General features: G+C 51.9%; 2 protein-coding genes and 1 long non-coding RNA gene across 9 annotated transcripts in view; 1 reads left to right on the top strand and 2 right to left on the bottom strand.

The window, feature by feature from the left end:
• The window catches only part of TESK2 (testis associated actin remodelling kinase 2), a 106,402-nt gene that overhangs the window by 10,416 nt on the left and 68,176 nt on the right, over positions 1-27,810 (top strand). The window contains exon 1 of one of the 6 annotated variants that reach the window (XM_064428718.1): positions 23,453-23,615. The exons of 2 other annotated variants lie outside the window; for them this stretch is intronic. The gene's annotated coding sequence lies outside the window, so the exon portion shown is untranslated. Of the gene's footprint in view, positions 1-23,452; positions 23,616-23,660; positions 23,775-23,845; positions 24,001-27,810 lie in introns of those variants that run through there. 3 more of the 6 variants (XM_064428717.1, XM_064428716.1, XM_064428715.1) reach the window with 3 other exon arrangements.
• Positions 362-15,158, bottom strand: LOC135305241 (mucin-2-like). 2 transcript variants are annotated; one of them, XM_064428723.1, is made up of 5 exons: positions 15,054-15,158; positions 5,176-5,646; positions 3,854-4,183; positions 3,375-3,535; positions 362-3,244 (listed from the first exon to the last, which is right to left on the bottom strand). In XM_064428723.1, the coding sequence occupies exons 1-5, from the start codon at positions 15,118-15,120 to the stop codon at positions 3,218-3,220; spliced, it is 1,056 nt and encodes a 351-aa protein (XP_064284793.1). In that variant the 5' UTR covers positions 15,121-15,158; the 3' UTR covers positions 362-3,217. The 2 variants fall into 2 exon arrangements, with proteins under 2 accessions (XP_064284793.1, XP_064284792.1); XM_064428722.1 differs by having other exon boundaries at positions 362-2,557.
• Positions 21,086-22,773, bottom strand: LOC135305242 (uncharacterized). Its single transcript, XR_010366476.1, has 2 exons — positions 22,551-22,773; positions 21,086-21,310 (listed from the first exon to the last, which is right to left on the bottom strand). It is a non-coding gene; the product is annotated as an uncharacterized LOC135305242 (long non-coding RNA).

Below are 27,810 nucleotides of genomic sequence, written 5' to 3'. Positions count from 1 at the left end.
ACAGCTGACAACATGAGAATATCTCCAATCAGAGGCAAAGGAAGAGAGTCTAAAGGTGTAGATTGGATTATTTGGTCTAGTGTGGTTCTCTAATACACATTTCATCTGATTTAACTGTATACATATTAATCTCAGTCGACCCAGACCAGGAATGACCCTGACAAGAAGGAACACAGGCAGGGGGTGGTGTCCTTCTGAACTGTCAGAGCTGTGGTTCATGGCTGTCTGGCATTTTCTAGCTATCAGCCCTGTTGAGTCTTTGTGCCCCAAACCGCTGCTGTTCATCTATCACAGGATTCATTGTGATCTATAAAAGCTTTTCAGTTAGATGTCTGCAACGAAAATATGAGGACTGAGACACTTTGGCATTTGTAACTTTATTGCAGAAAACAAAAATCCACTATCAACATATTTTACAAACAAAGTTGCACTTTGGTGTTGGGCGAGTTTTTCCTCACCCCTTTCCCCTGCACAGCGATGCATGGGAAACCAGAACAACCAGCCTCTGCCCTTTTGATTGTGTGCAGACACACTTCCCAGATATGCCAGCCTGCACCAGTTCCAGCCAGGATGGAGTTCTATTTTCCACCACTAACTTGCCAACTTTGTGCCGCAAACCAGCAGCACCCTGCCCTCCGGCAGGGGAAACAAGTCTGTAGCTAGGGAGATCACTCTGTGCAGACAATGCTTGATACAAAAGCCTTGGAGTTGTGACAATTGCTCTTTAGTTCTCATGCAATCATAGGAGAGAACCACCCCTCTTCCCAATTTTACTGGGCATCAAGACACAGATGGAAGGCCAAACTGAAGCCCAGCTGCACTGCAGCCATTTTCAGCCACTCTGGAAGCAGCAGCACAGGCAGGAGGAGCTGCTGCCTTACCCAGTTCATCTATTTGAGCCAGACCCCTTCTGCTCCACCTTTGGGCTTTCCAGGTAACTTGAGCTCAGCTGATGGGGAATGTCCCCTTTCCCTGCTATGACAATCAATAACAGCACTGGGAAGAGGAAAAAAAGGTACTTTTGCAAGTGAGGCCTGGTATCTGTCCTTTGTGGGGTTCAGTGATGTTGCTGCTGAAAGGAGAGGAGAAACTGAGGCTTGTAGAGCAATGTGGCAGATGAACTCTAGCCCTTGCTGTATCCTGAGGGAGCAACTGGCTTAGTCAAAAACCAAACACTCTAGAGAAGGCATGTGTTTCTATTTTCCTGCAGTCAAATGTGAGTCAGAAAACAGGAGCAGGTGTAGTTACATGAAGACTGTCATGTCACACACACTCCAGTCTTTGTGAGGCAAGGGCACCAAAAGCTCCTCTGATTTACACTCAGAGGCTCTGGTCTATGGGTTTCCTTGAGAGGCCTCAAGAGCCTTGGATGCAGTCTACAGCAGTGATATTTTGAAGCAAAAGTGCAGAATCTAATCAGCATAACACCAAGAAAGGGAAGGGGAGGAAGGCACCTACATCCAGGATCTGTCCTCGTGACAAGACACCAACTGGCTCAAAAGACCAACATCAGAAAGTAGAGGAGCTCTGACCTTGCATAGCACAGGAGGGAGAGCAAAGCACCAGCTTTGTACAACAACTTCCAGCAACCAGATGCTAGAAGCAAAACGGGAGGTACCTGAGGAAAGGCTTGTGTTAGCCCAGGCAGGGAAATGGATTAAAGCATTTACTGAGCCTGGGAAAGGAGTTTGCACATATGCCAAAAGCATCAAGTGTAGGAGACACGGTTTCCTAATTTTGGTGAGACCAAATTAGTGTGTCTAATTGGCAATAGAGTGAGTCCTATCAAGCTCGGTTAAGCTAACATTATGTTCAATTTCCTCCCAGCAACTTCAAAGCAACATCAAGTAGCAGGGGCACTTCTCCAGTGGCCACAAAACTCTTTTCTCTGGTTGAAGAGAAAAGGTATGCAACTAGGAAGGAAGCAGAGTAGTCTTTTATCCTCCTGTAGGTGTGTCAGGATGGGTAATGCCAATCCTGGGACTAAAGCTGAAACAAGAACAAAAAAAAAGTGCAAGAAAACCCCCAAAACAAGCAACCTTAAAAATACAGAACAAGAGGGAGCCCAAGAAAACTGATTTCCACATCCTTGGCTTCCTCAGAAAACAGCAGTCTCCTTTGCTGGCATGGTGCTGACACCACCAGTGTTAAGAGCCCTAGTCTGAAACACCTTCCCACCACCTCTGAAGGCAGCAGCCACCAAGATCAACAGAAGAGATCCATGCAGAACACCATGGCAAAGGTTGTCTTGGCTAATTGGCTGCCACACTAAAAGGAGGAGACACCTCTTCAGGGCAGTGTTTTGAGGAGAGCCTGGAGAAAAGGGTCAGACTTGGGCTCTGATTCGCCGCATAGAAACTTCAACACTGAACTATTTAAAATGTCTAAAACCAAAAACCATCTGAAAAGGATCTTTCAGTTGTGTGCAAATCACAGCCCCTCATTCCTCAGCAGATCCTCTGGGACCAAGTCCTCAAGGCCTTTTCCTCTGGGCAGTAGACAGCCTGGTTGCCTAGTAGCTGTAGAGGGAGAGAGGGGTGTCCTCCATCATGTCATCCTAGAAGCAGAGAAGAGGGTGCTTTAATGAGATGTCTGCACGGTGGTATCATGGTCCCAGCCTGGGAGACTGCTGTGCAGGCAGCACAGCCTCCTCAGCCACAGCTCACAGTGTGGCCACGTGCCCAGTCATCCACCTAAACGCTGTCACTGTGCAGTTCCTGGATCTTTGGATTGTCAGTCTCCCTCCTGCTGCAGCATTTGGAGAGAAGAGGTGTGTGCAGGAACTGCCTGCCTGCTGCAGGGATGTGGAAAACTCTGGCTGTTGAAAACTCCACTCAGCTTGAAACAGCATCAGCTTGCTTGCTTAGCTGCAGTACTCCTCTGTTCTGGAAAGTTCAGGGAGTTATATGCAGCTTCCCCAGAGCTAGACCAGCCTCTGGAGCCCTCATATATATTTTTATATTCCCAAAGGGTCAAACACAGACAACCAGACAGACAGACAAACAGACAACCTCCCTGGAACAGAGCATAAAATCTGCTTTGTCATAGTTACAAAGCAAATATATCAGAAAACAGGAGGAGAGGTTAGGAAGGTGTCATTTCAGGACAAGCCTGGATGGAGCTCTCCTTCCTCTCTCTAACCTCTCAGCATTCCCCTGCAGTGAGGGGAAGGCAGAGAGCTTCTTTAGTGCCCAGCCTTGAGACTTGCTGTCTTGACTCAAACCTTGGATGGAAGGAGAGGGACCTAAGGAGGAACAGGAGTGTGTGATCAGCATTGGTGCTGCTGCAAATACCCAAAGCATTGCTAATGAAGGAGAGCTGCAAAGCAGTCAGTGGAGCAGCCCACGGGGGGCTGGGCTGAAGGCAGGACTCACCATGGGCAGGTCCTGCAGCCGCCGGAACTCCATGCGGTTGTTGTGCTGGCGGTATCGCAGGAAGCCCACCAGGCCCAGGATGCCCACCATGACAATGAAGACAGAGATCACAGTGATTACCAGGGGGTCAGCCCTCGCCTTACCAGCCAGATTGGGTAGCTCTGCAAGGAGACCAAGAGAGAGCCTTAAAGGGCTGGAACAGCAAAGCTTTGTCGTTACTGGTTCTGCTCAGTACAACCAAGAGGCAATTTGAGGTAGCTCCAGCCCTTTGCCATGCTTTGTGAGAACAGGTACAAAACAATGACAGAATCTCTTAGGCTGGAAAAGGCCTCTGTGATTATCAGTCCAACCTATGGCCTAACACCATCTTGTCAACCAGACCATGGCATTGAGTGCCACGTCCAGTCTTTCCTTAAACACCTCCAGGGACAGTGACTCCACCACCTCCCTGGGCAGCCCATTAAAAGCACAGCATTTACCTGAATTGTCATCATCACCAACATCCAACACAGAAGTCTTCTCATGCCTGGGCTCCAGTGACTGTGCCAGTGCAGGCGTGCTGGTGGGGATGGCAGCTGTGCTGGCAGACGTGGAGCTGGTCACGAGGGGTGTCACCGTCACAGCACTGGAGGCAGTAGCAAAGGATGTGCTTCTTACAATGGAGATGGGAGCAGAGGAAGTTCTGAGCTCCACAGTGCTCTCCTCTGTGGCACCCACAGGGCTCGTTCCTGGCTTGGTTTCAGACCTTGCTGCTGTGGGCCTCGGGGTCTGCCCATCAAAAAGCCCTGAGTGAGAGCTGTTAGTTGTTGCTGCAAAATAGGAACAAGCAGTTATTTCAAAGGGTCCAGTGCAAGCACACTGTTCTGCGGAACTGGACAAGATGGAAGCAAGACTCTAAGAAAGACTGCTGGGACAATAGGAATAGCCAGCTTAATGTCAACTGTTTGGAAAACAAGCAGAGCTTTTAGCACAGCCATAGCTGAGCCACACTATAACCCACAGTGCTTAGAAAGTCCTCTCAGTTTTCATATGTGCCAATCTGCAATGTCAGCCAACCTCAGCTGGGCCCACAAGGCCTATCCTTGTGGACAAAGGACAAGCAGACAAGCTTAAACAACTTTACACACAGCTGAGGATCACCCCAGAGCAAGACACTGGGTAGTAGCACCCCCTGAGGCTGTGAACAGCAGGACCATGTGACACAAGCCAGGGAAAACAATGCACTTGTGCATGAACACCAAGTAAATCAGTGATCAATCAGTATCTGCCTTGCATTAGGGGTGTGTGACAGCCTGGCAGGCCCCAAGATGGACAAAATTGGGATTGCAGACCCTATAGCCAGTCCCCTTGCTGCCCAGAGAGATCTGAAGGTAGGGTAGGGTTTCCTGTGGTTGCCCAGGGATGGATGAGCTGCCACTTGTGCCTGCCCATCTCCATGTTTTGTGTTAAGGGAGGGTGTGCTTCTCCAGGGAGGCTCCCATTGAGCCCCCAGCCCTGATGCCAGAAAGGCCCAGCTGGGCAGTGCTGCTAAGGCATGTTGTTTCAGATTAGATCTATGAAGGATGTCTCTGCACACAATCAATCAGAAAGCAGCCAGCAGAATTAATACCAAAATTAATGATGTTTCCAAAGAAGATGCTGAACTAACAGCTCTGCAAATAAGTTGCACTGAACTGGCTCTGCTTAGTGTCTCATTCCCTTCTTCTCCCTCTCTCCAGTTAGCAGAAGAGTGCTCAGACACTTCAGGTTGTGCATCCTTGAGGCAGGACCTTGTGCACAGGCAGTAAAGGCAAAACCTCACCTGGCACAGTGCTCAGAGGAGGCGTGGGGGCTGCACTGCTGGCATCATCCGTTTCTCCAGTTGTGCTGAAAGGCTCTGTGGCTTCATGGCTGGGCTGGTTCTCCTCCAGAGTGCTGGCAGTCAAGGTAGGAGAGGGGATTTCAGCGCTGCTGTTGAGTGACAAGCTCATGTTGTCATGCTCAGGACGTGTAGCTGTGATGTCCCCAGGACTGGCAGTGGTAGAAGCCTGCAGTCTCTCTGGCTTGGAGCTTGCCATGGGGGTGGTGGGGATGAAGGCATCATCCACCTCTGCAGGATGGGCCCCCGTGGCACTGGGTGTTGCAGCAGTCAGGTTTTTCTCCAGGCTGGTCTGAGGAATGGCAGTAGGCACTGGGCTGAAGTCAGAGGCTTCCCGTGGCTGAAGCGAGGTTAGCGCTGTGCTAGGAAAAGGTGACGGTGACACCAAGGCCTCTGCTGTCTTCTGACCCTCTGCTGTGGAACAGAGAGGTTTGTCAGAGATCCCACAGTGAGAGGAGAAACAGAGGGGAAGGGCAGAAATGGAACTTCTCTATCCCCTTAATTTCAAATCCAGCACAGGTTCACACTTGGGAAAGGGATTCAAACAGCTCCTCTGTCCTCTGTTTTTGAGGCAGGAACTGTTCTAGGGGACTTTTTCTTTACCCTCCTGTCTCCTTGAGCAACTTTTAAACATTTTCAGAGGATTTGGGTTTGTTAAAAGTATCACCTGAGAACTGATTCTGTAAGAAATTTAGATAAGTCTTCTTTGGGTCATTGAGAAAGAGTCAAAAGTGGTGCTGAAAAAATACAAGTGAGGAAAATATAGAAGAAGACTCTAGCTCCTCTGGCCCAATGAAGCAGTGAGAAGTGATATTTAAAAAGACTGTGGATAGCAAAGGCAAAGCACATATTGTGAGTCACCTTAGCAGTAGTGTGGGATTCTGCTGGAGGGAAAGGTGAAATGGGTAGCAAGAGTACTACAGCTAACAGGGCTGGGGTGTGCTTTGGGAGCTGCCTTCGTGAGATATTTATGAACACATCACCACCATGAAATACAACTGTTGTCATAGAAATAGGGAGCTACTCAGCCTCTCGCTCATCAAAAAGGGGCAGCTTCCCTGAAGGGAACCTGTGGCAAGCAAGGATCCCCCCAGATCCACAGCTGCTAGACAGTGTGACAGCATGCAGGAGGAGGAAAACCAAAAGGCTCTTACACTGCTTGTTCATAAACACAGATCCTGTGAGGGTTTTTCAGAGTATAAACAGGAAGAAAAGAGAGAAATGTAGCCACATCAGGATGGACTCACCAATTTAAAAATGTCTCATAGTCAATATTATGACAATTTCTGTTAAAAGTTTCTATCCAAGCCACAGAGGACTGATGAGCTAATTACAGAAAAAAATAAAGGTGATGAAGCAAATCCATCATCATGCCCCTTCTCTCCACAGTGAAGAAGCATCCAAAGCAGATGCTATCAGCAAGAAACACTCATCCACCAGCAAAGCAGCCCATTCTTATACTGTTTTCAGCAGTTTTTAAAAGCTCTTCAGAACAGATAGAGTTATCAGAGTTCTTCTCTAGCTACAGCATTTAACAGGCCCTAAAAAAAGACACAATACATGGCTCTCTCAAGACCTTTGCAGTACCCTGACCAGCTGGAGAATGCAAAGCCCTGGAGCAGCCTGATGGAGCTGTGCTTCCCCGGCCCGGGGCCCCAGTCCCAGGAGGGTTCCCGCAGGGATGCACAGCCCTGCTCAGCACATTCAGAGAAAGAGCTCTCACGGGGAACCCCAGCTGGGGCAACTTGAACACGAAGACCAAAGGCCTAAGTGATGCTCCCTTTGGCTTCCCTGGATCCAGACGCGCATGGCCAGAAGATGCTCCCAAATAAAGTGAGCTGCTCTGCCATGGAGCTCAGGTGTAGGATACACCAATACACCTGGAAGGAAAAGAGCCGAGTGCTGGGTCTCCTGGGACCAGGCACCAAAAGGCACAGGTATTCAAGTGACAATTTCCAGCCCTAAACACACAGCACTGCTGTTGAGCACGGGGTGGGATCCCAGCAGCTCCGGATGCTGGCTGGGCACTGGCGGATGCTTGCTCAGTAAACACCCCAGTACCTGCTCCTGCTCAGCCAGAGACAGAGATGTGCTGTCACCACGGGGTAAACAGGAAAGGTGGTGGCCAGGTGCCTGGCCAGTGGCAAGCCTGGCTATGTGCTGCTCTGAATAGCTGGCCTGTGTCTGGGACAGCCTCTCGTGGGGTGGCACGTGTCATGCAGAGGAAAGATTTGTGGAGAGCTGTCTTGCACAAAGGCCTGAGCAGCTCTGCAGCCATCATGCCAGTTTCTGACTAGAAAAGTGATAGGCAAGATGGGTGCTAATGTCTTTACAAGCAGCTCCATGGGTGAGGGTCTTTAGGAGAAATGGATCCTAATGTCTCTACCAACCTCAAGCTGTAAAGTTCATTGCAGAACCCAGTTTGAATTTCTGATGGATCCGCAGAACCCAGGTACCCTGAACTTTGGGGGGGAAATGGGTGATTTTATGCACAAAAGGAAAGTCAGAGGGAAGGCAGATGAGTCTCGGCCCTACACACCAGGACACCTCCCCGCATGCCAGGAACTGGCATCCCTGCCACGAGGTGCTGTGGGACAGGAGGGCTTGTGGGGACAAGCTGCTCCCCCACCCCGCTGCACGCACAGCTTCCTGCTGTCTGCAAATGGAGAGCAGTGGAACTGGCATTTCCCTAAGCTCTTCTCTCCAAAAAGCCACTTGGCTTCTTCCCACAAAATTATCTAGTGTCCATCACTGTGAAAGAAAATTATTCCCGGCTAGATGGGCCGATCTGGTGTAACAGCACTGTGGTGTGAAAAACCTGGTTTGTAGAGAATTGCAGAAGAGATTTTAAATTAGCAGGTGAAGAACAAGGGACTATGGCAAGTGTTGATGGCACCTCAATTAGCAAGTCATCCAGCTCAGCCCAGCCCAGCACACCCAGCTCAGGAAACAAAGGAGAGCCTAATCCAGACTAACATTCTAAAAATTCAAGACATTAAGAGATGATGGTGGGAAGGCAAGAGCCTTAGAATGGCCAAGGAAACAAAGGACTGAGTAAATCCTGATGACCCGGGGACAGGCAGACAAAAGATTCCCATCACCCATCTGTCAGCTCCTGAGGGGTAAGGGCACAGGAAAGCCAGCACACAGTGACCAAGCAAAGCACCTGGGGAAATCCCCCAGAGGCGCAACTTGTTCCTTGTGAGCCGTAGGTGTTAAAATGTACAAGCACCCGAGTTTGACTTCAGTTTCAGTTTAAAATAAAACCAAAGGGCCTTGCTGCAATGCCACAGCTTTGTTTGCCAGTTTTATCATCCATCCAAAAGGGCAACCTACTGTACAGAGGGGAGAGCAGAGCACTCTGCCTGTGCCTGTGCCGGGGCAGACCCAGCAAACCCCGCACGGGCTGGGATCCTCAGGGGTCCGGCTCCTGTGGAGCTTGGTACCCCACAGGTCGGGAAATCCCCAGCTCCAGCGCAGTTGTTGCTGCCCCAGTCACTGGGTGCTGATGGTTTTAGCTGTTTATCAGTTACCTATGGAGATGCAGGTCAGAACTCGTTCCTCTGGAGTTTTCCTGGAGAAGCTCTGCTTCCTGTACCACATGCCAGGAAAGCCGTGGTTGTACTGCCTAAGGCATCGCCCTCACCAGCTTCAGGAGACAAGAGGGAAATATGTCCTTGTTTCAGATGCAAATGGAAAGAGTTAGTGTGAATGCTTCACCTTTTCTCTGCTTCTCCAAGACCTGATAATTGCAGCATCCCAGGACAGCTGGTAAAGGTGCACTCACCCTTGAATCCATAACAGAGCAGCTACGACTGTCTCAGGATGTGTAAGCAAGACCTCTGACCGTAAGAATATCTGCTTCCCTGATAGGGGACCAAGGGTAAGCTTGCTTTGGTTATATTTCAGCCTGCTGAAGCAGAGCTGGTCCCCTGGCTACAGCCCCACTCCTGCCCTGTGTCTGTGCTAACCCTCCAGGCTCAGCCCGTGCTGGTGAGAACCAGAGATCCCAGACCACATTAGGGCAGGGCTGGTGGATTTGGAGCAGCAGCTCCCATCAGACTGTGCTGACTGCAGTGACCTCTGTCTGGGAAACAAGAGGGGCAAAGGAAGAGAGTGCTCCCAGGGGAGGAGGGATGCAGCCAGCCAAGAACCAGCCCCTGCCTTGGACAAGGGTGGGAAACACTCCCAGCTCCTTGAGGGAAGGGAGGGCTCTGAACATCAGCCCACAGCTTCGACCCCTCTCCAGCATTGTCTGACAACACTGAGGGACCTCCATGTATCAACCCAAACCCCAGAACAGACATGGTAAAATAATGCCAAAACAGAGAGGAGTGAAGGAAGCCAGCTCTGTAGGAAACGGGGCCATTCCTGCCTTGTGTTCCCTGCCCAGGATTCAGGGCTGGGGCCAGGCGAGGGGCTGAGCAAGGTTTGCACAAACAGCACAGAGTCACTGCTGTGCCAGGGTAGTCACAGAGTAGGGACCGTGGTCTCCATCCTCTGCCACAGCAGAACAAAACAATAACATAGAGCAGGGCCTCAGCTGGACAAGCCCCTCAACAAGCTTCTGCCACAACCCTCCTGCCTCTCTCAGCAGCATCCTCTGCACCCTCCTTCCTATCGGACAGGACAGCAGCCTGAGCTCCCCAAAGGCCAACACCAACCTGGCTCCAATCCATAGACATGAACACTTTTAAAAATCCCTTTTAGGATGAGATGAAGGCGAGGAAGCCCACGGCAGGCTGGCTCCTGGGGACTGAGGGAGAGAGCAGGGCAGCAGGCTGCAGGCTGCAGCCCCCACTGGAAAAAGTGCACAGAGTCCCAGGTGAGAGCTAAGCACAAAGATGAGAAGGATTCCCCCAGGATTTCAGAGGAAGTGCCCATGGGAGCAGGACTCCCTGGTGTTGATGTATCCTCCTGCACAGGCTGTCACTGTCTGAGGATAGCACCTCACTTAAATCAGCTTCCTACAGAATGCATGTCAAACCACTGCTCTGATTCATTGAAAAGGCACCCAAACTCTCCTACAATGCTATTTTGGTGCACTAAATGAATTCAATTTCCATTTAAGTGTAACAGCTCCACTCGCAAACAACCTAGTAAAATGGAAAAATACAATGTTTAAAAAGTAAAAGCATAAACTATAAGCTGTATGTATCAAAGCAGTTATATCTTATTGCTTAGCAAATACTGCATTAAGTGTAGAAATTATCTTTTGTTGCCAGTTATTACATTTTATGGTTACCAACCAACAGTAATTAGACAAATCTCTTCAAGGAAAAAAAGCTTGAGTATAAATGCAAATAAAACCATATAGTGAGATTTAAAACCAAGGCTCTTCATTGCATTTAAAAGCAGCACTGGAATAGCTCCTGATTAGATACTTGCTGAGCCTGATCTCTTCCTGGAATAACAATAATAAAAAAACCAAATAAGCAGCAGAAGAGATTTCTGGAACCCTTCAGGAAGGTGCCAGATGCACCCAGGGATGCTGTGGAGCAAACACCCTCATGGTGGTGAAGCAAGCTCAGAGACAGGATCCAGTTCAAGGGGCAGCTGCTTTGTAAGCTCAGCTCCATTGGATACCCTGCAGGACCTCGATGGAGGCAGGGTGCCAGAGGGCTGCATTTGCCACAGGCTCCAGTGCTCTCCCTGCCAGGGCTGATGCCCAGACTGTGCCCATCCCCATCCTGGCTGAGAGAGGCTGGACAGACTCCCTCTGCTCCAGGAGTTCAGGCGGGAGGCGTAGGCAGGCATCCAACCTTGTAGGCTGCTTGGGGACCACGTGTAGCTCTTCATGGCAGCAGTTTAATTCATTGCACCCCTCGTGGCCTCTGCGAGCTGCTCTGCAGGCACCAAAAGTGGGGGTGCTGAACTGGGGGTGCTGAGCACCCACTCAGCCCCTGGAGAGCTGCCAGGCCAGGCACGCTGCAAAGCAAGGGCTGAGCTAAGGGACAGGAATAGAAACCAGCTCTCCTGACTGGGAAGGCAGGTGGCCACGAGCAGAGCACGAGACGGGGGCAGATTAGATACGGGGTGCTGATGAGTGTGGCACTGGGCAGGGACAGCCCAGCAGCCAGCCTGCCCAGGCAGGCAGGGAGATGACTCCTCAGGGATCTGCAGATCCCAGCCACAGGGAGACAAAAAGGGGAGGCAGTGCTACCACCTCAACAGATGGCACTGCATTGGGAACCAGGACAACCAGGACAACCAGCCAATGGTGGCATGGCAGAGCAGGGCAAGCAAGAGCTGCAGGAACAGGGATGAGCAGCCCTGGAAAAAGCACCACAAATGCCAAGCACAGGTACTTCAGTACTAGGAAAACCCAGAAACAGCACAGAAACAGCACAGCCCAGAGCACACAGTAGTGGGGCAGCACCAGCCTGATCACTGCCTGCAGGAACAGCACCTTTGCCTGTCACCCTTTGCCTGGCCCTGCCACATGAGACCCTCCTCACCCAGCCAGGGGAGAGAAATGCAAAAAAACTTCTTTCCTACAGGTTTGCAGGAAGCTTTATCACTGATCCCCCATTTAGAGGTGAGGGGGCTTCTCCCAAATATCTGTGGCAGGGAAAAGGGAGAGCAGGCTGCCTTGCTCAGCCACCACTGTCAGAGCAGCCAGTTATTTTCCACGGGCCACATACAGCTATGGAGCACCTTGCTTGGCAGGAAGGTGCCTGGGAGATTCCCAAGCTGTCTGGTTTTGTTCCTCAGTAGGGGACTGAGCAGTGGTGAAGACTCCTTCACCCAGAAGCTGCTGGGCACACCCATGGCATGCACGGCCTGGGAAGCCTGCCCTTCTCTGGGGTTGTGTAACCCCAGTAATACAGCAACAGCAGGGAGCTCTGGCATCAGACAGCCGGGCCCTGCTTACCTCAGGAGTCACAGCTGCAGTGGAGGAAGCATTCACATCATTAGGAGAAATTAATAAGCCAGTTGCCTTAATAGCAGCCCCGTGTCAGCAGGGAGCCTACTCTCCAGCGCAGTGTGCCATGAACTGGGGGAGTTTGGACATCAGGAAGCCTGCCCAGCCCTGAGCAGCCCCAGGTCCTTCCAGCACTGTAACTACTGGTTCCATGGGCTGAGGCTTGGGGGATGCATCCTGCCCTGCCCTGGGCAGCCCTACAGGGCTCAGGAGGTAACCCCAGACCTCAGTGGCACTGAGCCCTATGGAAGCTGCCCCAGAGAGCTTTGTGGGGATGATCACAGACCAATGGAAAACCCTGCAGCAAGAACTGTGTCTGCCCACCCAGAGGGTCTAGGTGGAAAGGAAGGAAGGATAGGGGCTTCTGTACTTTAGATCATCCCTGCTCCCCTTTGTCTGGAGGGATGGAGCCAAGGGAGCTGGAGGAGGTGAGTGTTTTGCCTCTGCCCAGCAGGTCAAGCCTTCTTAAAAGGGTAGCAGGGAGAAAGGCCCACCCTGCCCCTGGGGCTGAGGGAAAATCATGTGTAGAGATGGCATCAAAGAGTGATGGCATGACATGAAAGGTTGGGCTGGGAGTGCAGGGTCACACAGCTGGAGGAAACACCCAGAGGAGAGGACCAAGCTGTGGCTCAGGTCTGGGTGCAGCAGAGCTGGAGCTGGCCTGTCAGGGTGGGGCCAAGTCCACCCACTTGTCCTTGCCCTGGGCAAACAAAGGGAAAAAAATCACGGAAAATCGTCAGTGGGACCTTGAGGCAGACACACTGCCTGCCTGTGTGCATGGCCCCAGTGGTGCCCACAGACAGGGCTCCATGTGCTCGTGCTGCTCCCAGCCCTGCTCTGCTCTCAGTCCTTGCAAGGCAGCTCGGCACGGGAGGGAGAGGCAGAAAAATGCCCAGACCAAAATTACTCGGGGTTTTATTTGTAAGGCTGATGGTGCTGGAGGAAGTGGATTTCCGCAGGCTGTGAAGAAAGGCTGCATTCAGAGGCCGGGGTGGGCAGAGCACAGGAGAGCAGCAGCCTGAGCCCCTGCTGCAAACCCAGAGGGGAGTGGGAGCAGGCACTGCCAGACAGCAGGAGCAAAGGGAATCTGTGCTGGGAGCAGTGCAGAGAGCAGCTCACGGAGCTAGGACAAGCCCAGTTTTGGACAAATTTGTCTGGGACTGCTGAGTTTGGGGCTAATCTCTGGGCAAACTGTTCCTTTCTCCCACCACTGTCCTGCTGAGATTTTCTGGTGTTTTATTATGGGTTATGCTTGCTAAGGGGCATTTTGTTATTGGCAGCATCTCTTCCATTTGTTTTCTATTTTCACAAAACATCTGGTCTTTCAACCACAGTTGGGATTGAAAAGTTATGAGGGCAAGGGCCAGGTCAGCTGCATAGGTACCATTTCCTGAGACTGTGAAGAATCTTGGATGGGGCACTAAGCAACAAAGATCCCAGGAAAAACTCAGCGCAATCTTAATTTCTGGTACATTCTGTCAGTTTGAGTCTCGGACTTTGCAGCAAGAAGATTCCTATGAGCCAGCTGGGGCAAGGGGCTCCCTGGGGTTTCCCAGTGTGCCCAGAGTGTGAGACACGGATCCAGAACACAGCCCCCGGCAGCTCAGAGCTCCTCCTCCTTTCGGCGGTGGAAATCCTGAATCCTTGCTTTGCCAGTGGCCGGTCACCTCCCCGCAGCCCATCGCCGCACAGCCACTCTCGTGTGGGGAGCGCAGCTCGCCCACATAAAGGGCGCTGGTTTGGGACCGCTCCCAGGGCTCAGCCTCAAACCCAGCCGCATCCGGCACCCAAAACCTCATCCTGAGTGCTGCTCTCGCTGCTGGGGCTCAGCCCCACAGGCATCCATTCTAGGGTTTTCCGAGTCCTAACTAGTTATTATAAACTGAGTTTCTGTGTGTCACCCACTGGTCTCTATTGCTGCCGTCACGGCGCTGGGATCTGACCAGGGACTGGCCAAGGGTTTTTCTCAACCACAAAGAAGAAGAAACACGCTTTGCTTTCTGTGCCCCAGGCAAGTCCCTGAACTGCACAGAGCCTTTGTCATACCAGGGTCACGGCGAAGGTGACAGCCCCCCGAGTGGGGCACGATCCAGCCGCGCGGCAAGGCTCGGTGCTGTCGCGGACGGGGCTGTCAGCGCCACGCCGCACACCGCGTCTGCCCACGTGGGGACGTGTTGATCCCAGAGCAGAGCCCAAACACGGCCCGGGAGTCTGCCTGGGGCCGGGCTCTGGCTCCTGCTCCGGCCCGAGCAGCTCCATCCGTCCTGCCCCTCTCCCCGCAGGCACAGGGCTCCCGTCCCGTCGTGCTGCGGGAGGCGGCAGAGTTCGGGCTTTGTCCGGGCTTCCCTCGGGGGGAAGCTCAGCGGCGGCTCGGAGGCACCCCGAGCTGCCGGCGGGAGGCTCGCAGGGCCGGATGCCGGAGGGCGAGCGCCTCCAGGACCGCCGCCCCCCTCCGCGCATCCCCTCGGGATCCCGCCGGGCGGGAGGCGAGCCCGGCTGGCTCCGCCGGCGGGAGCCGCGCTGCCGGCAGCTGCCTTGTATGGGCAAGGCCGGGACCGGCGGCCGCGCTGCCGCTCGGAGCGCGGGGCGCACCCGGGACCCCCCCGAGCATCCTCGGGCCGCCTCACCTGCGGGAACGCCGGGGAGACGGCGCCCGGGTCCGTGGGCATTTCGCCCGATTTCGGGGGGCAGCCCGGGGAGCTGCTCCGCGGAGGGGGAGCCCTGGGTGGGGGCTCTCCAGACCCTTCTCCCGCAGCCCCACCAGCGGGCGGAGGAGCCCCGGTCCCGGCGCTGCCCCGACGGCTGTCCCGGCGCTGCGCTCCCCGCCGCGGCGAGACCGGCGGGACCCCTCGGTCAGCCCCCCCGCCCCGGCACCCCTCGGCGGCCGCCCCGGTACCTGGCAGGGCGCAGAGCAGGCAGCAGGCGGCGGCGAGGCGGAGCAGGGCGCGCCGCGTCCCCTCCATGCTGGGCCGATCCGCGCTGGCTCCGCCGGCGGCACCGGGGCGGCGCCGGGGCGGGCCGCGGCCGGGGCGGGGCGGGCGGCACGTGGTGCAGCCCGGCCCCGCAGGAGCGGGGAGGGGGCAGCTGCCCACCCGGTGCCCCACATCCCCGTGTGGGACAGCGCGCTCTCGGCCCAGTCCCGGTTCGGTCCCCGGCACCCTCGGTTCGGTTCGCACTGTCCCCGGCATCGCCAGTTGGTCCCCGGCACTCGTGGTTCGGACAGGACACCCCCAGTCCCGCCTTTGTTCTGGGAATCCTTAGCCCAGGTTTGCACCACCTCATCACCCCATAGCCAGTGGTTCAAGTGAGCCTAGTCGAGGATCTCACCACCTCCTAATCTGCTCTTGGCAGCCCCAGATGAGCCTGACACCCCACTTCTGCTCCATGCAGGGGTGGGAACAGCAGATGAGCCCAACGTGGGACATCATCCTGGAGCCCCCGGGCAGTTTCAGGGTGCCTGGGTCTGTGGGCACAGCTGGGTGCAGAGGTGCTCCAAGCACCCCTGGGTAGCTGCCCTGGCCAGGGCTCAGCCGGGTGCTCAATGTGCCATGGCTGGTTCCTCAGGGCATCCTGCAGCCCCTGAGACATCCCCTGGTTTCACATCCCTTCCAGCCGCTGGAGGGCTGGCCAGCCTCATCCAGGCACTTCCAGGCTGAGCCATCCTTCGGGAAGTCTGACTGCTCTCTTCTGGGCAGTGTTTCTGAAGAAGGGGGCCCCATGTCATGGCTGATGAGGGTCTGTGCTGATCCTCTCTCAGGCTGCTTTGGCAGAGATGGGATCATGGGTCCCCTTCTCCCAAATCCCTGTGCCTGCAGGGGACAGAGGAGGAAAGCAGAAATGGGTATTAACCCAAGAGGTTTTGCCTCCCTTTTTCAATATGGAGCTGCTTGGTAGCTCCTGCTCTCAGTTCTGAGGTAGAAGAGAGTTGATCTGATGCAGAACTCATCATACCTTTTACCAGCTTTATAAGAAAAAGTAAAATTCAATCTTAGCCCCTCATGGGAAATGTGTTTCTAGCTGCTCACTCCTTACTGCCAGGAAAACTAGCTGTACCATTTTCTGGCAGAGGTAATTGTGCTTGTACAAAAGTCCCAGTTCTAAGGGGAATCCTTTTAAGCATATTTACATCTATGGAGTTGGTCATAGGAGTTTTTACTACCCACAGAGCTTGCAGGGCTACCCAACAGACCAAAGCCTCCTTTTCTCCAGACAGGCTGGGTCCCTCAGTGCTGCACTGTGCATCACCCGGCCAGGAGCCACATGTCACCAGCGAGGGACCAGGGCATGTCCCCAGGCACCCACCCCTGAGCAGGGCACGAGCTCCAGGGGACACTGGCACTGCTGGCTGTGCCCACGGCTCATGAGTGCATCCAGTGCCTGTGTGCTTGGCTCACTTCTCTGCTCTGGCCTCTCCCTGGAGACGCCAAAACCACAATATCCACCTCAGCTGGCTTACAGAGGGTGGCTCGCAGTCGTCAAGGTTACCGGTCCCTCTGCTTTAATTAAGCACATAGACACTGCACGGGGTGTTTCCAACAGCTGGGGGACAAGGAGGAAGGGGGCTGGCAGTCCTCAGAGGGGTTGGTGAGCAGCACCATAAATCTGGGCAGATGAGACCCCCTGCAGGTCACTGCTATTATTTAGCTGATCTCCGCACTCGTCAGGGTTATTATTAACACACTAATGAGGTACCTTTGGCTCCCCATTGCAAGGAAGGAGCAATTGAGAGCAAGAAAAGGGACAGCATCTGTGTGCTAATGTCTTTAAGATGACACTACCGATGTCGATGTCCCACCCTGGAGAAGGGAGCAAAAAGAAGGGGAACTCTAACGTCCCACTGGTACATAGCTACTTTTTCATGGAATAAGCAAAACCATTCCCCTTAGACAGCAGGCAGCAAGCAGCCCCCCATGTCTGTGTAGGCTCTTGGCTTGTTCTTGAGTAAGACTGAAAACACCCTTGCAAGCCCCAGCAGTGTCTGGATCAGACAGCTCTGGGTAGCACTGAGAGCTGAGGACTTAGAATGACTTTTGAAAGAAAGTTTTGTGCTCAAAAACCACAACATCAACTTCTGCCACTGTCACACCTCCCTCTTGCAGTGGCTCTATTCAGCTCCCATGCTTTTTTTCCTGGCTGCCAGCCAAGTCCTGGAGCAGACCAGAGATGATAATGTTGGTTATAGTAATTTAATAGGAAGAAGCGGATCATAGAAAATAAGTGAATAGAAAATAGTGGCAGCAAAAGAGTTGAGGGGAAGTGAGGGCACAGGCAGGAGGGATGGAGGTGCTGGCCCTGGGAAATACAAGTAAACTCAGTCCTTGGGCTGTGCCCCCCAGCCCAGGGTATGACACAGGATGTGCCCCCGAGTGGGCAGAGCTTTGGCCTTGCTGCCACCATCACCTGCAGCCCCACAAAATCTGAAGGGTGATCACCTGTCTCACCAGCCCAGCAGGCTGGAGTCCTGAGCACAGGGATGCCTCTGGGCAGGTGGGTGGTTCACCAGAGCTCTGGGCTCATGTAAATCATCCCATGTCTTGTGCTTTGGCCTCTCTCCCCTCTGCACTGGGGCACAGCTGGTGCACATCTCAGCCTGGCCTTGCAGAGCCCAGCAGATCCCAGCCTGTCCCCTTGAGGGGAGGGGGCATGATTAGGATGGTCCTGGGGTAGACAGGGCCAGGTATCATCCCTAGACAGCTGCTTTCATCCCCCAGAAGCTCTTTGGTACAGAACGAGGAGGGGGCCTTCTCTCAAAGGAAGACAACTTGGCACTTGTAGGGATTTTCAATTCTCAAGGAAGCTGGAAGTCAACTGACTGGAGCAGAAGAGCTAATCATTGAGTGAGTCATTCCCCCTCCCAAAGCTGAAATGTTAAACCAGTTTGGGTTTTTTTATGAAAGGCAAATTAAATCCCACAAGTCAGAGCCAAGAAAAGAGAATCTATCAAAGAGCAGAAGATGCCACTGGGGGACTTGCAGGCAGACAGAGGGAGCATTTGCTCAGCAGCCCAGGATATTACATCTCCTGTGTCTCTCCTCCAATGCGAGGAGCACTGCCATTCATCTATTTTTAATAACAATGACGCAGGCAGTGAACCTGATTTCAAGGCTGGAATATCATCTTCTTCCCTCTGCATATCTGTCCTGACTCATCTTCTGTGCCAAGAGCTCTCCACAGCTTGGTAGCCCAGCAAAGGAAGAAAGGAAGAACAAAACTGAAAAAAAAATCCCAAAAAACCGTGGATCAGACAGCAAAGCATAAGAGTTGGACACTCATTTTGGGCAAGGAACAATTAACACTGTGACTTCACTGGCTCAGGGAGTCAGGGAAAATTAAGAATCTGGGAAACCTAAATGTATCTGGGGGCAGGCTGATCAGGGAGTGGGATCTCTCCGAGAGCTGAGCAGGGATCTGGTAGCATCTGGATACTTGTAGGTCCTACAGTTCTGCAAAAAGGGCTGGAGAAAGCAGGGGCAGAGCTAAAGGTGCCCAAGCCTGGGGTGGCTGGTGGGGGGGGGGGCAAGCTGAAGAGCCCTGTGGTTGCAGAGGTCTCCAATTTCAGTACCACAAAAGGGAAAAGTCTCTTCACTCTTGTATCTGCAGAGATAAGGAGTGAGTGCAAGTGTGAGGAGCATAACCAGAGGAGGAGAGGCTGCTGTGCAGCCCGAGGACACAAAAAGCTGTGCTTTCATCCCAGAGATAGCCTGCCTTAGCTGGGGAGTGAGGACAGCACACCAGGCAATGCAGAATCCCTTTTGTGCCTCAGCGTGAGGCAGGAGAGGTGGGACTGATGGCCATTGGCCTGTTGGCCTTGATGTTCACAGGACTGTGTGGCCTCTTTTAGCATCCACCATGGTCCAAGATAGTGCAAATCTGTATTTCTGCACTTTGGTGGGTGAATACAAAGCTAATGCAGCTTTGTCAGATGTTTAAGGTTTTCCCCTACAGGACTGGTATTCAGACATCTCAAAAGTTCAGATGCTGCTGAGAGAAGCCGTGTCCCAGGCCTGTTCTGAGTATTGGGGTCTCACCCTTTGCTCCTCAGATCCCAAGGATCTGGGAAACCTAAATGCTCCTAAAACCTGGAGCATGGTGGGAAGGGCTCTGCCCAGGGCTGAAGCAAGGCACAGTGACACGGGGTCAGTCCTGGCTCGTTGTCCCAGTGTTTGCACGGCCTCCTGGCTGGGAGCTCCTCAGAGCAGGGGAGCCAGCTGGTCACACAGCCAGGGCACTGCCAGGAGCTTGGTGACAGCCATGTCACAGCACCGTGCCAGGGTGGGCAGGCTCTGCATTGCAGCCAAGGCAGCAGATGGCCATGGTGGGCAGGCAGGGGAGCACAAGACTGCAGCACCAGTGCCAGCACAGGAGCTGTCAGTTTGGACAAACCCATCTGCCCTGGAACAACCCCTTTCCAGCTCCTGAGGCAGGGTGTCTGGTGCTGTGCCAGCCCCCTGCTTGGGCTCTGCCCAGCCTCCTGGAGGAGGAACACGGAAGATGCTCTGACATTCCCATGGCTGCCAGGTGCAGAGACGTGTGCTGGTGGGTTTGGGCTGACATGGCAGCACGGCTTTGAGCACAAGGACACACTGGCCACCAATTAACAGAATTGTTAATAACCCCTTGGGCAGGCAGGTTCATCCTTGTGCAGAGGACAGCGTGCAGGCTGCCCCCAGGGAGCCCTCCCTGCTGCCAGGAGCGTGGGCATGACGAGACAAGGGGCAAGGGGCAGAGCACAGCCCCAGCTGTGCCTTCCCCTGCTCAGAGCAGCAGGAAAAGCCCTCTTGCCCACAAGCAAACTTGTCCCTGTTCTGCAAAGGCCACCTGCAAGGCTGGCTGAGGGAGGCATGTGTAGGAGAATTTTCCCCACAGGGAACCCATTAAAATGGTTTTCCAAATCTAGGGGTTTGGTGTGTGACTGAAAACCTAAAGGCATCATTTTTTCATGGGTGTTCTGTTAAATGTCCACCTAGGACAGGAGTTAGAAAAGGACCTATATTGGCATTAATCAACAGCAAATTCCTGGAATTCCCGTGGGGACTCTCTCTTGCAGCTCCTGTGACATGATTTCAGATCTCCACGGGAGTAAATCAGAGCAGAATTTGATCAATCCTATCCAAAGATGGTTTTTCTTGACAGGTTTCATGACATAAAGTATTTATTGGGTTAAATCACTAAAATGCCCAATCTCATCACAATACTGTGAGGTCAAACCACTGTCTTGGTCCCTTGGGAGGGAAGAGAGACAATCCCTGTCGTGTGACACTTGTTTAATTTTGGAGCCCACGGAACCTCTGCTGGGGAAAACAGCTGCTCTGCTGCAGTGGGGGCAAATTTACGTGAATTCACTGCATCAACTTTCTTCTTGGGAAGGAGAAATCTCCCAAACTTCTCTCCTCCGGGGCATTTCCAGATCCCGGAGGAAGGGAATTCCCCCTTCTGCCTGCTCTCACCCAACTTCTCCTGTCTGTTTTTATGTCCAACCGAGAGTGGTTTGGTGTAAAACCAGCCCTCCGCTGCTCCTTTGCCAAAGCAGTTACATTAAAAAAGCCAAAGTGATCCTTCTGGAGGAGAGAGGTGCAAGCTGCAAAGGCACAGAGCTGCTTGTTGGAGTGGCCGATCTTCGCGTGGAGCAGCCTGGAGAGGGAATGAATGAATGAATACCCACCCTGAGCACAGGATTTACAGGCTGGGATGGAGAGGAGATCGGCACCACCGGGAGCGCTGCGACATCTGCCAGGCTTTGCCTTGGATGAGTCTCTGATGAGTCTGACAATGCGGAGTTCATTTTCCTCTCCCTAGGAAGCAGAGGGAGGCTACAGAACTCTCTGTCTCCTGCAGGTTCCAAGGCTGCGGATTTGCCCCGGTGCTTCTGCGAGAGGGGACGGGGACTCAGCCACACAAAGTGCTGCTGCACTGCCCGGCCTTTTCTGCTTTCAAAAGCGGGACTTGCCGTGGAGATGAGGGCTCCTAGGATGGTTTATTGCCCTCCCAGACCAGGACCTCACGCATGGGACACAATGCGGGTGTTTCCAGCCGAGGTTCAGCTTTCCCGAACCTCTCTGGTAGGTTTCCATGATGTTACTTTGCCCCAGACTGCGGGATTAGTGCTCATTCCTGGATATTCGCAGCCCAAAAGCAGGAATTACACGGATCTTGCTCGGGAAACAAAAAGGAGGTACATTTTTTGATGGGAAACAGGGGGATGATAATTCCTTTGCGTAGTTCTGGGCTCAGTCCCTAAAAAGAGCGGTAATCAAAACCTACCACCAGATGTCATCTTAAAGCCAGCTAACAGCACCCAACCAGCAGGGACCGGGATACCGGGGAACTGGGAGATACTGGGGTTTTCTAACGGGGAACAAACTCGCAGGGATCGCTGGACCCTGACATGGAGAAGGACCCCGGGATGTCCCAGAGCTGACCTCACAAAATCTTGCTGAGGTAAATCCCAGCAAAATATAAAGCATTGAAATTTAATTAAAAAAAAAGTTCTAAAGAAAAAATCTTTCTAAAACCCCTTTTTCTGAGACTTAATTCTGCTTGAATATAAAGAAAAGAGACTCATGGATCTGGGTAGTTCCATCTGCTTTGTCACTCTTTAAAATATGATGGATACAATAATAATTTTTCATGGCTTAATTACCAAAGCTTTGCTGCACCCTGTGTTTGAGCTGTCGTTACAATAGGTGTTTGCAGGTGGTTGATATTTAACATTTGTGAGTGTGGGAAAATTTCCTGTGAAGGAAATTAAGAAAACAAGACATTTTTTGTCCCCACACAAAGCACTTTTAATCTGTTACCTGTGCAAAGATGATAATAAATAGTTTTTGAAGTTAAACATATGGAGAAAGTTTCACTGTAGACTCTTGGCTGAAATTCTGAGACTAAATTTAATCAAGAATTGCAGAATAGAGAGATTTAAATCCAACTGTAAGGAAAAGTCTCTGTTCAGTATTTAGAGCTGGTGCTAATGCGTCCAACATCAAACTCCCTCAAGCACATTTTCGACCACACTGAAAAGACTAGATGTAAAATTAATGATGAATGATAATGAGAAAACTTACTTTTATTATGGTATGGCAAAGCTGAGTGACACATTCTTGCCCAAGACCCTTTTTACTTACAACTCCTCTGGTTTTTAACTGTTTGGGCTTTGGTTATTTTATCCATAACTGTATAGTAAATGAACTTTGTTTGTTGAAGACTTTCAGTAAAAGTAGCTGAGCCTCTGCCAAAGATGAGGTCAGGGAAAAAATCAGCCTCTCGCCAATGTAAACCAAAACCAAATCCCCCTCGCAAATGTTTAATGAGAGGTTTTAGTCCTGCCGTGCTTTGGAACGGATACTTGGGGTCTGGCAGCGCGTCGCAGCAGGAAGAAAGGTGTCTTTTTCCATACCTGTTACAGGCTGCCTGCAAGGGGATAAGCGATAATTTGAAAAATAGCAGTTTTCATGTGAGAAACGCCAGGCTTGTTTCATCCTGGCAGCCGAGCCCCCGCAATAGCTGAGCTGGATTAAACACGTTCCAGGCGGGACCGGGGGGCCGAGCCGTGGGACCGACACCGGGAGAGGGGAAAGGCGGATGGGGAGAACGGGAGGAGACCAGAGGAAGGGACGGGCGCTGAGGGAAACCGAGCGGGCACGGGGAGGGAGCGGCAGTAACAGCAGGGCCGCCACCGTGGAGCCCAGCTGCGGTCACCGCGGGCTCAAGGATGGGGCGGGGACCGGGACCGGGACCGGGAGCGGGACCGGGACCGGGACCGGGAGCGGGACCGGGACCAGGATCAGGATCAGGAGCGGGAGCGGGAGCGGGGCCGGGACCAGACTCGGGACATCCGAGCGCCCTCCCCACTGACAGCTTCAGCCACGGCCGCTAAAACACACGGTGATTGGCTGTCCCGCCCGCCCATCATTGCCCGCCCCGCGCTCCTACTGGCTGATTCTCTTATTTATAACCCGCCCTCAGGAGCTGACCAATGAGAGCGAGGCGCCCATAGCAACGCCCCCTCGTCTTCCTGCCGCTGCCTCCCGCGCGTCTCTCGGGAGTTGTTGTCGCTGCTGTGATTGGTCAGACAGAGTGTCGCTCAAGCGCTCACGACCAATTGGAAAGGGGCATTCACGCGGACTGCCCGCGAATCCCTCCGCCCGGTTTCCTTTTCCCATTGGTCGACAGCCACTGTCCATCACGCTTCTCCTGACGCCGATTGGCTGGCGGGGAGGGGCGGCTCCCGGCCGGTTCCCGCCCCGGCGCTGTGGGCGGGCGCTCGTGGGGAGGAGGGGGCGGAGGCGGAGCCGGCGGTCGCGGCCCCGGGTCCCGCAGCCGGGCTCCCGCCTCACATGGGGCCCCCGCGCCGGCCGCAGCGGCGGGGCGGACCCGCGCCGGGCTGCTGAGGGGCCGCGGCTGCGGGATGCGGCCATGAAAGCCCGCGCCGCCCGCGGGCCCTGCAGGCGCCGCCGCTCAGGTAACGGCCGGCGCGGGGGCGGCGCGGGGCAGGTCCGGGCGGGCCGGCGGCGGGGAGCGGCGCCGCTGCCGGGAAGGGGCTCCCTGCGGGCGGAGGGGTCTGGCTGCGGCCAGGCGAGCGGGGCGTGCCGGGAGCAGGTGCGCGGAGGGGCCGCGGCAGGTGAGGACAGCCGCGCTCTGCCCCGGGACAAGGGTCCGGCGGCGCCCGGCGCCGGGCTTTGCCCGCCGGGATCGCCTTGGGAATGTTCGCCTTGCCTGGAGGTGTGAGGGCTTGGCTCCGGTTTCACTGTTTTAGTGCAGCCCTGTAAGAATACGTGAATCACGCGTTGATGACAGGCTCGAGTGTTCAGGAGTGTGTGCGTGTATCTCTGCTTTGTGGCCTTCAGGTGAGCCGTGCTCTGTAAATGCACATGGTCGCTCTTAATGTGGTAGTCCTTGGAGGGTCGGAAGGGTTTTTGCTTCAAGTAAAGGGTTTTTGCTTTTGCGGGACTTTCCGCTCGTGTGTTCCTGTAAGGGGTGCTGTAATAGTTGGAAGCTACAATTTCAAGAGTAATGAATTGAATTGGAACAGTACTGAGTTGAGTTTTATTTAAACGTTTTTGTTTGCCCCTCTAAAAAAAGCAACAGCTAACATTTAGGTTAGTTTACGAGAAGCCTTTGTGCTTCGATTGTTTTTTTTTTTTTTAAATAGAGATCAGAGTTCTAGCATATTTTATTGTCTGCAAAATCAACAGACTTATAGTTCCATGGACTTAATTAGGCAGTGGAATTTGCAACCTAAGATAAGATTTTCTTTATGAGAAACTCTGACATGCCCTGTGGACTAGTCATAAACCTTTCCATTTAGTCATCATCCTTGGAAATTATTGTTGCATGCCAATAAAAATGTCATTTTCTGATTCTTGCAGTGTTCAGCTGTAGACATGGCTGAGTAATTCCATTGTCCCTTTTGGTTTGTGTAAAACTTTCATGCAGAACTAGTAGTTTAAACTGAAGGCTAAGGTGTGTTCCCTCTACCTGGTGGCAAGTGTGTGCTCTCCTGTGTTTTTTGCTGTGATTTGTTTTGTGGCTTTTCATTAGGATGAACAGTTGGCAGTTGGGACCAAGCACAAATTAAGGCCTACAGAGCAAGCCCTGCTGCAGCTCTTCATATTTTTGTGGCTGTGGAAGGACAGAGTTAGTTCACAAGAGCTGCTCTGGTGGCACAGGCCTCCTGTAACTTAGTTATACCCTCTAATTCCAGATATTTGCTTTTACCATTGTAATCCTTTGTGCAAATGGTTTCACAGGCTCACAAAACAAATGCAGGGTTGCAGGAGGGGTCTGTTGCTTCTGTGTCTGCTGCAGAAAAGAATGAAGCTTGTGGTTCACTTGCATCATAGGTTCCCTTTCTGTATTTTTCCTGTAGCAGACAACCATGCATTTGCACAATGGCAGAGCTCTCTACTGTGTTCTTGCAGCGTGGCATCTTGCAAACTGGCACAAAAATAAGAGCTTTAGAGCTTTGCTACTAGGCAAGATCAAAAAAAAGTCAATGTTCATATTTTTTTCTTAGAGCCCTTTTCCTGCTTATTAGCTCCCTAACATATTCATTTGGAGCTGTGTGTTCATCAGTAAGCCCATCTAATGATCAGCAACTGTATCACACTGGCTCCATCTGTTGTCTGTTGCCAAGTCTTCTTTCTTAGATTGTAAGCTTCTTTTCATATGATCCTGTCACTTTTTGTTAAGTTGAACACATGGCTGGGAGTGGCTAAACCACTTTCTGATGTGATTGTCCTGTTGGTTGCACTGCAGAAATGTTACAGCTTCTGCAGCCAGGAGTGGAGTGGGTTGAGGTAACTTTGCTTTTGAAGGCTGACCTTGTGCACTCCAGGTCCGTGGCTCTCATGCTTTGAGTTGTGCTGTCCATTGTACAGGGAGCTTCAGATTGGTTTGTAAATACCAGCAGACATCAGTGGCTGCAGTACCCTAAGAACGAGGGGTTTGGGAAGCCCTGTTCTCACTTCCAAAGGTCATAAATTAGTGAAGAGTGTGCTGCCATTGTGTTTGTGCAGCTGCTGCTGCAGTAAACAAGGTACTCGGTGTTTCACTGTGAGGTGCAACCAGTAACAGCCTCGTGCTTAGTAAGGGTAGGCTACAGAATGGCTTAAATATATGTGGAGATGGTGCTTGAAGCTGGAAAAGACAAATATTGACTGCCTTGTGTGGGGATGCACAAATATAAGATTGTGTCCCAGAGATGTCAGTCAGGTATGAAATTCAGCCTGTTTGCTTTGTCTGCATCCCTCTTTCAGGCATTTGTGTTCTCTCCTTTGCTGTTCTGCATTGTCTCACTGGCTGCATTGAAACAGCTGAAGTTGCTTCCAGTCTCACGTGAAACCCCCAGTGCTAACAGAGCTGTCAGCCCTCACTGCAAACCCAGCAGAGGCTGGGGGGGAAATTCCTCGATTGAGATGTTACAGTACCTGTTGGTATTAGAAGGCTTTGATTCTCTTTCTTTTTGTTAAAAGCTCAGCAAATGTCAGCCTGCTGATACCTGGAAGGCATGAGCAGCTTCTCAGTGTCTCTACTGGGCTCTGTTTTGTTAAGCAAACATAATGTATTAAAATTATCCATTTGAGGCAGCAGCTGTGTCTTGTACATGATCTACTTGAGTGGTTATTTAACTCTAAGGATGCTCTGTGGGTTGGAGTGACTGAAACCAGGCTAGGAGAGGAATGGGTTGTTGCAAGGTCCTTCCTGGAGCTTCAGTTTTGTATTGTAATTGGACCCTAGAAAATGCTGGTAATTACACTGTGGGCGTAAGGATCAAGTAGTTTTCTGTTTGTTTGTGAGTTTTTAATATTTTCCCTCAATTATATTTGCCTTCTAAATATGTGCTAGAAATTATGCCTATGCCTGCTGAAAATATTTTTAAAGCTACAACCTTGGCCCTGAATCCTGAGCTCTGCAGTAATAGCTGGTCTCTCTTACTCATTTCAAAGCTGGCTACAGTCACAAAATAAATGAACTGTTTGTTTCAGCTTAGCCTCTCCTGGAGGTTTGTTTGCATTATAAAACCATGATGCAGTTCAGCAGACTTCCAGTTTCTGGAGTGGTGCAGTAGGGCTAATGCAGGTCTCTTCTGAGGAATGTCAGTCCTAGTTTGCAGGAAGCTTATGCTATGACAGTACTGGCTAGAGCTGGGAATTATCCTGTACAAGGGAGATGAAATTAAAGCAAAATGTCATGTGAGTGAACATAGAAAATATTGGGATTTACATGTTCAAATGCACTGTTGTAACTAAGACTAAATTAAACCTCGAGACTTTTCCCATGAAGTAGTCAAAAAGACTTCAGGTTCAGGATGAGCTGGGCCAGACATAAACCAAGCTCTGGTATTTGTAACTGCCTCATCTGTAAATATTTTATATTGTTTTCCTCTCCAGGACAAGAAGCTAAGTTATGGACAAGCCAAGGAACTTTCCTCTGTTAGGGGAGTAGGTGACAGCAGCTGAGAACAAAATTGTTGAATGCCTGGTTCTCTTTACCTGTTCAGTTTTAATTCTTGGGTTCCATATTTAAGCATTTTCCCTTGTTTTTATTTTTTTTTCCACCAGGCTAGGGACCTGAGTCAATTCAGTCTTTGGAGAAGTTTCTTCTTAGAAGTTTCTAAGCTTTCTTAGAAGCCCTTCTGAAATTTGCACAGTACTACAGTGAAGTCTTCTTCCCCTTTGAGTTATTATTTTGTGGAGTGACACTTGCCAGCATAATTCCTTTAATTCCTTTATGTTTTTGTAGTGCTGGCTGTTGAAGCTTCATCAGACAACAAGTTGAAATAGTTAACTCTTGGCAAATGACTTTCATCAAAGCTTTGGCATCTTGTTCTTCAGAAAACCTTTTCAAATTAATAACATGCTTCTGCCAGATTTATTGCTTTGCAGGCTGAATGCCTAGCGACGGTCTCTGTGTCTAAAAATGGTTGTTGTTATTAGGGCCATCTTTTAGGAAATTGTGAGTTTGACATTTGAGTGCAAATGTGCACATATTTATAAAGATGCTGGGGACAGAAAACCTCTTAGCAATGAATTGAAATGTTTTTTGGAAGGATCTTATTTTATACTCTGAGGCATAAAAGGGATGCTGCTGAAGTTGAGGAGCCTTACCCATTTTTAGATCTCTGAAGATAAAATGTTAATTACTGGCTAATATAT

The sequence above is a fragment of the Passer domesticus genome, chromosome 7 (assembly GCF_036417665.1).
Source record: "Passer domesticus isolate bPasDom1 chromosome 7, bPasDom1.hap1, whole genome shotgun sequence".
NCBI classification, from domain to species: domain Eukaryota; kingdom Metazoa; phylum Chordata; class Aves; order Passeriformes; family Passeridae; genus Passer; species Passer domesticus.
Note: the sequence above shows the minus strand (reverse complement) of the source record. Positions and strands in the feature narration are given on the sequence as shown.

Coding starts and splice junctions, on each gene's coding strand:
- LOC135305241 (XM_064428722.1), bottom strand. CDS start 15,120: ATGGAGGGGACGCGGCGCGCCCTGCTCCGCCTCGCCGCCGCCTGCTGC. Junction 5,647..15,053: donor CCTGCTCTGCGCCCTGCCAG/GTACCGGGGCGG, acceptor TCTGTTCCACAG/CAGAGGGTCAGAAGACAGCA. Junction 4,184..5,175: donor TCCTCTGAGCACTGTGCCAG/GTGAGGTTTTGC, acceptor CCTATTTTGCAG/CAACAACTAACAGCTCTCAC.